We start from the raw sequence: 10,956 nt of genomic DNA, 5'->3' as shown, positions 1-10,956 counted from the left end.
GCTTTGTAAAAATCGACGCGTTTCAGAAAGGCGGGGCATAGAGGAGAAACAATAATGTACAGTATGTGGAAAATAATGTTTTTTTAACCTTAAACCGCATAAAAACATTTCATTACACCAAATACACAAAATAATGTTCTTTTTAGCAACATCATATGACCCCTTTAAGATCAAGTCGTCGTCTTCGTGCATTCGTTCCTCCAGCTCACCAGGTGGCGCTCAAAGGCAGCGGAACTCATGTAGCATCTCCCTCCGTTTGCTTCCTGCCGATGTGGTGCATCTGTGAAGAGAGGATACACACTGTTTGTTTGTTTGTTTGTTTGTTTGTTTTTTTGGATTAAACTGATTTACACATTTGAAACGTCATCGATAGTTGAGTCGAATCACAGATCAATATGGGCCCGGTAAGTTATTTTGTAATTAATACACAAACTAAAGCGGGAGTGAGTTTAATATCAGCAGCTTCAGTACGCCATGTCTCTGGTTTGCTACGCTTACATTTAAATGCAGTGATTGAGAGTCACTTGACAGCCCAAATTGCTGTGGAGGATGGAAAGAAAGTGGAAATGTTTTTAAAGACGTTTATAAAAGTAAATAGTTCAGAAAATTTAACTGATCAGAGTAAGGAAATAAGGAAAGATATGTTAAAAGAGTATCCAGATTTAATGGGGAAAAAGGTGACTGGTAATGATTTGCTAGAGGTACCATTCTCTATGAGTGAATTAAGAAATGCAGTAAGAAGAATGAAACAATCTGCTCCAGGAATGGATGGAGTAAGTTATAGTATGATGAAGCATTTTAGTGAAAATTCTATGAAGGTGATTTTAGCATTTTACAATAGAATATGGATGGAAGGTACACTTCCTCAAAGTTGGAAGGAAGCATTAATTATACCTATTAAAAGCCTGGGAAAGATCCAAGTAATCCTATGAGTTATCGTCCAATAGCTTTAACTTCTAATTTATGTAAGGTTGTGGAGAGAATGATTACAGACAGATTGACATATCATTTGGAAAAAATGAACTGGTTTTCTCCTTATCAAAGTGGGTTTAGGTGGGGAAGAGGGACTTTGGATTCAATAGTATCTTTAGAAGATGATATAAGAAAGGCATTTGTAAACAAGGAGAGTGTCATCGCTGTTTTTTTCGATATAGAAAAGGCGTATGATATGTTGTGGAAAGAGGGATTATTAATAAAATTAGAAAAGTTGAGTATAAAAGGAAGAATGTACAATTGGATTAAAGAATTTTTAATTGGAAGAAGTATAAGGGTGAAGGTTGGTGGCGCTGTATCCTCCAGTGGCGTAATCGAGAATGGAACACCCCAGGGCAGTGTAATTAGCCCACTGTTATTTATCATCATTATTAATGATGTTTTTTCAAGGATAAATTCAAGTCTGGGGAAGTCTTTGTTTGCTGATGATGGGGCTCTTTGGTTTAAAGGAAAGAATATAGAGTATACTATAAAGAAGATGCAATGTGCATTAAATTAAGTAGAAAAGTGGTAAAGGGAAAATGGTTTTAAGTTTTCAGTGGAAAAGACAAAAATAATACTTTTTACATATATGAAGAGGACTTTGATATTAAGTTGAAATTATATAAACAAGAGCTAGAACGTGTATATACAATAAGATTTTTAGGAGTATGGTTTGACAGTAGATTAACCTGGAGAGAGCATGTAGAAAAGATGGTGGGAAGATGTAAGCGAGTAGTTAATGTGAGTATTTCTGGCCAGGAATGGGGAGCAGATAGATTGGCTTTAAAAACTATATATATATATCCATGATAAGATCTATAATAGATTATGGTTGTTTAGTATATGGCTCTGCAAATAAATCTATTTTAATTAAATTGGATAGAATTCAGTCTCAAGCCCTAAGAATTTGTTGTGGAGCTGTTCTAACTTCTCCAGTTTCAGCTCTTCAAGTAGAGATGGGAGAAATGCCATTACAGATAAGAAGAAAACAGTTAATAGTATCCTATTGGGCACATTTAAGAGGTCAGAGTGGAAATCACCCTACAAAGAAAGTGTTAAGCAGTAACCATTACAGCTATAAAAAATGAAATTTAACATTAAATGTGTAAACACCACTAAAATACATTTTTGCTTACCTTTTCCTCAGCGTAGAGGGGTGAGCAGTTTATAATTAAGAATGTATTAAATCCAGGAAGAAACATGAAATCATTATTGTTACAGTATTTGGGAAGAACTGGGTTGAACAAGCAGGTATAGGTGTTGTTTTCTTTTCTTTTTTCTTCTCTCTCTCTCTCTCCTTTCAAATCCCGCTTAAGAGGGCTGAGGGAGGACGGAGGAGCTGAACACGCAGTGCCGGATGAAGCTCTATGAAGACTCTAAGCGGGTACAAGAATCAAGGGTGTTTGTATGTGGGTTGGTAGGTTAATCAGGAGATTGTAGATCGTGTCAATGGTACATTTGAGATATATAGGTGGCGGTAATGCACTTATAAGTCTGCGATCCGCCATAAAGCAACAAGAAGAAGAAGAAGAACACTTGACAGCCCTTGTTTTTTATGTATTAGTCAAAACATTGCCGTTTCAATACTAGTCTAACCTTTACTGTATATCATATACTTTATATCGTAGTGTAATCCCTACACTATCATATCAAACTACGTTACACTTTTCAACCCTTTATTGTTTCTATATACTATACTAGTTTTATTTCTACTTTACCATACTATACTAGTATAATATGGAAGCCCGTTTCCGCCACTGGGTCCTTTAGAGTGACAGCTGCCCCTGATATTCCCTGATTTTATTACATTTTATTGAATGTCTAACGGTGTTGACAAAAAGTGGGGACGCAACTTTAAAATCGTATTAAACAGGCATGTGTCATTAAAAAACAACCTTGCTTTGATAGGAGATATTATTAAGTGTTGCTTTTGACAAAACAAGCTCTTTTTCATCATTAAAAAAAACATTTTTATCAATTTTATTGCATATGAATGCTTGAACCCTTCTCTGTGGACACACTGTTTTAGATGTAGTGAGAGGAAAAAAAATTTAATTGAAGGTGATAATTGTGTAAAATACATTCTATTATTAATCCATCATGACATTTAAAATTGAAAATATTTTTATTTTTAAACCTAATAGCAGTTACCCTTGCTGGACCTGTTTTGTCCCATGTCTCAAGAATGACTGAATTGCGAGTTAAAGTCCAATTTTCAGGGGGGAAAAAGACTGATATGTTCTCAGAATTGCGAGTTTATATCTCACAATTCTGACTTTTTTGAGAAAAAAAGTCCGAATTGTGAGATAAAAAGTCGCAATTACCTCTTTTATTTTTTATTCAGTGGCGGAAACGGGCTTCCATAGTATAAACACCAGTATGTCGTACTATATAATATATAGCATACTTGTCAACCCCCTACTGTATATCTTGTCATATATCATATCATATATACTAAGAGTTAACCTCTCATTGTTTTAGTTAACCCTCTGGTACTTAGACTGAAAGCAATAAGTAGTTAAATAATGTTATTATATGTTGAGGGGATTCCATTGTACTAAACTATTCGCATGTAATCTAAACACCATTTATTTCTCTATAAAATAACACATTTTACACTGATTTTCAGTTATTGCAGTATTTAAGTTAAAAATAGAGTAAAAGGATTTAAAATCTAATATTTTGAAGCAGACTATCTGATGGAAAACAGTAATGAAAATCACTTTTTGGCATATCGTACTATGCAAGTCAGCCTCGTGAATTTTTTTATTTTGCTTCATATGTATAAAGACGTTATGTCTTATGTATAATTGCATCGTACTCTATCATGTGATTATGTATCTTTCAAACAAAAGGCTTCCAAAAGAAACAAGAAAAAGAAGCCTAGCTGCAGAAAATGACTGAAAACCAGCAATCTGAAGCTAGAAAACAAACTGAAGAATTGTCAGTTTAAGCAACAGAGTTCAGCTAAGAAACAACGCAAAGAACAGAGGAAGCTTCGGCAAGCCATTACCGATGTCTCCCACAAGACCCTCAAACCCCTGGAGCGCTATAAGAAGAAACCAGGTGAGAGAAACTGTTCTCGGATCATTTTCATTAACTCTTGTGCTCAACACTGGGACAGCGTTGTAATGCTGATGTATCACAACAGAGTAGGAAGAGGAGGAGGAGGAGTTCCTGGAGTCTCTGCCTGTAGACATGATGGACGAGGATGATCTAGAACAGATCAAAGCCTTGGCAAAGAAAGCTTCCTTTCTGACTCGAGACATCTCATCATGGTAGGCAGCAGTGTTTAAAACATATGCTTTGGTCCTTGTTATTAAATCACTTGATGTTAATTTCTCTCAAGACTTTATACTCGGTGACCAGCGGATGTCTGTTGTGAGCATTTTTCCTCCTCTTTTCTTTTGTAGCGCTCCAGTACATGCCAAAAAGCGCAAGACTGAACAGCCGGTGGAGAAGTATGAGAAGATGCCCAGGAAGATGCAGCAGGAGGAGCAGAAAGAACTCCTTCACCTGCTTCCCATCAAAGACAAGAGCGGCCTGATCCCTCAGAGCATGGAGAAACCCGGTGTGTGTGTCGCAACACGACTACCAGTGAATGCTGTGGGTCTAGAGAGGATGATATGTGACCCTGGAGCACAAAACCAGTCTTAAGTCGCTGGGGTATATTTGTAGCAATAGCCAAAAATACATTGTATGGGTCAAAATGATAGATTTTTCTTTTATGTCAAAAATCATTAGGACATTAAGTAAAGATCATGTTCCATAAAGATATTTAGTAAATTTCCTACTGTAAATATATCAAAACTTAATTTTTGATTAGTAATATGCATTGCTAAGAACTTCATTTGAACAACTTTAAAGGCGATTTTCTCAATATTTAGATTTTTTTTGCCCCCTCAGATTCCAGATTTTGGAATATTGTCCTATCCTAACAAACCATACATCAATGGAAAGCTTATTTATTCAGCTTTCAGATGATTTATAAATCTCAATTTCAAAAAATTGACCCTTATGACTGGTTTTGTGGTCCAGGGTCACATTTGTGATTAACCGTCTGATTGTTTCCTCTAGTTGTGCCGGAGGCGGAGGAAGAGGAGGAACCAGATGACCAGGATGAATTAACAAACGGTTGGTGTGGATTTTTTCAAGCGTAACCTCTTGAAATCTCAAGGGTGTGTTTAAAGTACTGTAGTAGTTTGTGTTGCCATGTCGTGTTTTAGGAGAAAAAAAATCTAACTTTTTTGTTGTTCGAATCCTTTTGATGCTAAATATTTATTTGAGATTTATTTCAATAATTTAACAACATATTTGCATGCTCACTGCTCTCTGATGTTGGTTATTGGTTACATGACATGCAGGTAAACTAATAAAATATTTAATCTTTTCTAGTGTTTTATTTTGATTGTTTTATTTTAAAATTATTTATTTTAATTGTATACATTTGTGATTTTTTTTATTAGTTTTTAATAAACTCTCAAACTCCCTGACTACCCTAAAATCTTTACCCATAACACTTTTATTCAGCATTAAATTGATCAAAAGTGACAGACATTTATAATGTTACAAAAGATTTCCGTTTCAAATAAATGCTGTTCTTTTGTGCTTTCTATTCATCAAAGAATCCTGGAAAAATAATAGTTTTCACAAACTGTTTTCAACAATAAAAGCAGCAAATCAGCATATTAGAAGGATTTCTGAAGGATCATGTGACGCTGAAGACTGGAGTAATGATGCTGAAAATTCAGCTTTGATCACAGGAATAATTTACATTTTAAAATCTATTCAAATAGAAAAGCCTTGGTGAGCATTAGACACTTCATAAACATTAAAAGATCTTAATCTTAAAGTTTATGCATCATTTTAAATATTTCTGTAGAGATGTAACTTGTTTTATTTTTTTAATTATTCATGGCACTTTTTTGATGATTTTGTCTAAATTTGATCAGAGGAGGAACCAGAGACCGGCCCATTGTTAACCCTTCAGGAGCAACTAGAGCTTCGTACTCGGAGACTGACGGAGAAGAAACTGCGCATCGCAAGTCTGTCATCAGCAGTACTCGCAGATCCACATGTGAATGTAAGACGGTCCTTCACAATCATCTTCTGAAAGTGATCTGTATGGTTGTTACATGTATGATGACATTCCATGTGTGTTTCAGATCAAGAAGCTGAAGGAGTTGAGGGCCATGCTGATGGAGACGGACCCGTGCGTCGCCGTCACGGTCAGAAAGCTAGTCATGGTGTCCCTCGCCGAGGTCTTTAAGGACATTGTGCCGTCATATCGAATCCGACCACTGACGGAAGAGGAGAAAGCCACAAAGGTGCAGTGCCCCACTGTTAAATCCTAATTTCCTTCACCTTTTGTGCATAAAAGAGTTCATTGTACTTTGAAAATATTTTGAAACTATTAGAGCAACTTCAGCTTCTGTCCAAAACAGCATTTCTTGAAACCGAGCTTCAAGAACGACCCAGAAATGCTTGGATTTCTGATGTGACACGTTGTCACATTTCTGGCCAAATGTTCATGCTTACTGGGCGTACAGAAACTTGGTCCAGTGGTAAAGACAGGGTGCCCACATCTTCAATTCTGTTTGATCAAATTTAAGGTCATAAAAGCTGTTAAATATCTCTGATTTTAGCAGGTCTTAAATTTGGAGAAGAAAAAAATGATTGATTGATTTAATGAATAAATGTAAGCGCTGCATGCTCAAAATCACACCGCTGCGCTATTGCATGTTCAGAGCAATTGCTTATGATCTAATATGTTATAGATGGTTGTAAGAGTGCATATTTTATCTCCCTCATCTTTTAGAGTGAGCAGCTGGAAGTAGTAAAACATAGACATTTCAAAATAAGAGTCCTTCTGTATTTCAGCCTTTTAATTAGTTAGAGGGGTCATATGATGCTGCTAAAAAGAACATTATTTTGTGTATTTGGTGTAATGAAATGTGTTTATGCGGTTTAAAGTAAAAATTTACAGATCTTCTTTATGCACCAAGAGCTTGTAACACTCCAAAGAGAAAGGAAAAATTGAAATCGCATCATATTAAACGACTTGAATTAAAAGTCCTGCATAATGCTTAATCTTTTTTTTTTTTGGTTATTATTGGTATTTTTGGGTTACAGTATCAGGTATTTATTTCAACATAAACTCATGTCTTCCCCCTGGGCTGCCATTATTTAACACCATTATCATGTTCAGTATAGAGATTTTAACACATTTATTGTATGGACAAAATTCAATATCGATCGACCTCTAATATGTGTTCATATATCAGTACGTAAACCCACAGTATGTGTTAGATTGTATGGATTTACTATTCCGTATTAATTTTATTTGTGCAGGTCTTAGAAAAAAAAGGTCTTAAAGTCTTTAATATGATCTGCAGATGTTAAAATATAAAGCAGGACAGGCTAATTCTTACAGTGAAATATGGGTGAATCTGCCAAATTCTATGCGGTTTCTTTGTATTAGAATTGGACTGAAGTTTCATTTTGAAAAGGTCTCTGATTATTTGTAATAAGGCACAGCAGCAAAAACTGACCTGAATGTTTCTGACAGTTACTGAGAGTGAAAAAGGCTCATCAGAAGTTAACTCTTTGGTTGCGTGGACCCCTGAGAAAATGGCAATATTAAAATGCAAGAAATAAATGTATCATATGACCCATTTGAACATCTTCCTTTCTTCTCCAGGTGAAAAAAGAGACGCTGCAGCTGAGGGAGTTTGAGGAGGGTCTCGTCAGCCAGTATAAGTTTTACTCGGAAGATCTGGAACAGACAATCAAAGGTGAATCATTGCTCTGTGCTTTTGCCTTCCCATCAGCCCATTCATTCTCATCACGTCCATCTGATCTGATGCCGTTTCAGACTGGAAGCAGAAGAAGCAGAAGAGAAGTCAAGCCGTGTCTCTTCAGAGTTATAAAGGTCTTGCTGAAGTGGCCATCAAGTGCGTCTGTGATCTGCTGGTAGCTCTGCCACACTTCAATTTCCACAACAACATCATCGTCATGGTGTTGCCTCTGATGAGCAGCCCCATCAGGAAGGTCAGTCTGCTAGCAATATTTGCTGGAAAGACTCAACATTTTGAGGTTTGCGTGTGGATAGTATCACTTAGATGTTGTCGTTTGGCACTCGGGTATCTGAGGTGTGTTGTGAAGCCGTTGGCAAACTGCTGAAGCAGGATAAGCTGGGTCAGGCCTCGTTGGCGGTGGTGAAGGTCATCTCAGGCATGGTCAAGGGCAGGAACTACAACGTCAAACCTGAGGTACAACCATCACATTGTGCTGAAGAGCAAACAAGTTTTGCCTCATCTGTCAATGATGAACACGACAAACAGACAAAATGTACTCACCATAAACTTTCATTACAGAGAATTGTTTTATTAAAAGGGACAGTTTACTTTTGAAAACTTGTAAACCGTTTTGGCTTTTCTTTCAGTTAAAGAATATGGTCAGATTTTGACTTGTTCTACTTTATTTTTTAATATTGTGAATATTCATGAATTTCAGTAAGCTATGAAGCTTTAAAAATCTTGTGTTTGGTTATATCACTGAGATGTTATTATTTATTGGTTTTTATTATATAGTTATAATAATATAATAAAATGTGTGCGTATATATTAACATATATCAAATTAATATATATTAATAATATATATAGTTTTTATTAATACAGTTTTATTATTATTTGGAATTTGTTATTTTTACATTTTAATTTTAGTTAAAGTTTTAGTCATTTGTAGTGCTGTCAAATGATTAATCGCATCCAAAGTAAATGTTTTTGTTTACATAATATATGAGTCTGTACTGTGTATATTTATTATGTATATATAAATACAAACACATGCATGTATATATATATTTAAGAAAAATATGTTATATATTAAATATATTTATATATAATATGACATTTAATAATGTAAACGTATATACATGTAAGTATTTTCAAAATATATACTGTATGTGTGTGTATTTATATATACATTATATAAATACACACAGTACACACACATATATTATGTAAACAAAACGTTTATTTCGGATGCGATTAATCGCGATTAATCGTTTGACAGCACTAGTAATTTTATGTTTTGTCAATTTTATGTCTATAGAATTTTTATTCATTTTATTTAAACTAAATGAAAATGAGATGTTGGTTTGGCAACTAGCTAAAATTAAATACATTTTTTTATATTTTATTTTATTTCAGTTAAAGTTTATTTTATATCAGGTAATGCTATTGGTTTTTTTTATGGTTTTAGTTTTCGTTAGCTATAATAATGCTGGTATGGGTTTTAAATTTATGACACAAATAATATATATAAAAAAATCTGAACATTAAAGTTTAGTATAGTTCATAGAAGTTGCACTTCTGATGAATTCTCTGATTTTATTGGCTCATATCAGACAAAAAATCTGCAAGGGTCACAGCATCATTATTAAACTGTGACTTTAGCCGTGCATTAAGTTGTGATGATTTATGGCATGTGTTTTGAATGGTGTTTTTTGCACAGGTGCTGAACTGTCTCCTCTGTCTGAGAATCAAAGAAGTGGAAATGAAGAGAGATACTGAAGATACTGCGCCCAAAAAGACGTTCATGTCCTTCAAGGAGAAGAGGACTAATTTGTCCAGGATGCAGCGGAAGGTTTGAACTGAGCTGAATGTTATTAACTCTCTCAAGTTACACTGCTATTCAAAAGTCTGGGGTCAGTAAGATGTATTCATGTTTTTGAAAGAAGTCTCTTCTGCTCACCAAGGCTGCATTATTTGATGAAATATACAGTAAAAACACTAGCCTAATATTGTGAAATAGTATTACAATTTAAAACAACTGTTTTCTATTTTAATCATTTTTAAATTATAATTTATTTCTGTGATCAAAGCTGAATTTTCAGCATCATTTCTCCAGTCTTCAGTGTCACGTGATCTTCAGAAATCATTCTAATCTGCTGATTTACTGCTCAAGAAACATTTCTTATTATTATCAATGTTGAAAACAGCGGTGCTGCTTAATATTTTTGTGGAAATGTAATATTTTTTCATGATACATTTGTTGTCAGAATTCTTTAATGAATATAAAGTTCAAATGGACAGCTTGTATTTGAAATATATTTTTTGTTACATTATCATATCATTTGATGCAGCCTTGCATTGGCAAATTCAAGTATTCAATTCTTTAAAACAAAATTAAAAAAGTCTTACTGACCTCAAACTTTTGAACAGTAGTGTATATTTAAATATTTTATAATAACCTTTAGGGCTGCACGATTAATCGAATGCGATTGTCATGCGCATTTTGATAGTAATGCCGGTTCTGTAATCAGCAGAAAATCATCATCACGTGCTTTCAGATGGAGCAGAATTTACTACACGTAGCCGTAGTTCACTGACAAGTTACGCAAAAAAAATCTCAGACGATTTTATTGCGCGATTCTGAAATCGAAGAAATCGTTCGCGATAATGACAGCTGTTTGCATAGCTTCTCAGTGAACTACGACTCTGTGTAGTAAATGCTGCTCCATCTGAAAGCATGTGAAAATACCACATTTAATAACATATTTTTACTCCAAACTCACTTCATAACGTCAGTCGAGTGTTTGAAATAAATCCTTCTGTGAGATGATGTGGCTTCTTACACAGAATAAGGCACGCAACATATTTCATAGTATTTAAGCAGTGATAAAGGCATTGCATTATAAATATACTTTATTTTAATGAAAATTATAATAATAAGAACTCAGATAAACCGTATATTGCCGTAGTCGTGTTTTTATTAGTCACGTTGAATCAATGAAAGCAGTTGGATCTTCTGTTTATTCAGCTGCAGTGAATTTCAGCATTTTCTGGGTTTCTTCTGCGAGGCGTATTTGGAGTTTCAGCGCGAGAGCCCCCTCTGGCCTTTGGATGGAGATTTACTGCTGATCACAGAACCGTGCGTCACTGAAAGATACGCATGACAATCGCAGCTTCTGCCT

General features: G+C 34.8%; 1 protein-coding gene across 1 annotated transcript in view; it reads left to right on the top strand.

Moving 5' to 3' along the window:
- The first annotated feature begins 268 nt into the window (after positions 1–268).
- Positions 269–10,956, top strand: part of LOC107664623 (nucleolar complex protein 3 homolog) — an 18,541-nt gene continuing 7,853 nt past the window's right edge. Inside the window, exons 1-12 of the mRNA XM_016455236.1 lie at positions 269–404; positions 2,292–2,359; positions 3,831–4,041; positions 4,127–4,253; positions 4,389–4,546; positions 5,053–5,109; positions 5,928–6,058; positions 6,141–6,302; positions 7,676–7,769; positions 7,850–8,025; positions 8,118–8,246; positions 9,495–9,626. Of these exons, the coding sequence (XP_016310722.1) occupies positions 4,174–4,253; positions 4,389–4,546; positions 5,053–5,109; positions 5,928–6,058; positions 6,141–6,302; positions 7,676–7,769; positions 7,850–8,025; positions 8,118–8,246; positions 9,495–9,626 (1,119 nt within the window). The 5' untranslated portion in view covers positions 269–404; positions 2,292–2,359; positions 3,831–4,041; positions 4,127–4,173. The remainder of the gene's footprint in view (positions 405–2,291; positions 2,360–3,830; positions 4,042–4,126; positions 4,254–4,388; positions 4,547–5,052; positions 5,110–5,927; positions 6,059–6,140; positions 6,303–7,675; positions 7,770–7,849; positions 8,026–8,117; positions 8,247–9,494; positions 9,627–10,956) is intronic.

Source organism: Sinocyclocheilus anshuiensis, unplaced genomic scaffold (assembly GCF_001515605.1).
Source record: "Sinocyclocheilus anshuiensis isolate Anshui unplaced genomic scaffold, SAMN03320099.WGS_v1.1 scaffold287, whole genome shotgun sequence".
Classification (NCBI taxonomy): Eukaryota; Metazoa; Chordata; class Actinopteri; order Cypriniformes; family Cyprinidae; genus Sinocyclocheilus; species Sinocyclocheilus anshuiensis.
The sequence above is the reverse complement of the archived record's forward strand: the minus strand, read 5'-3'. Positions and strand labels throughout refer to the sequence as shown.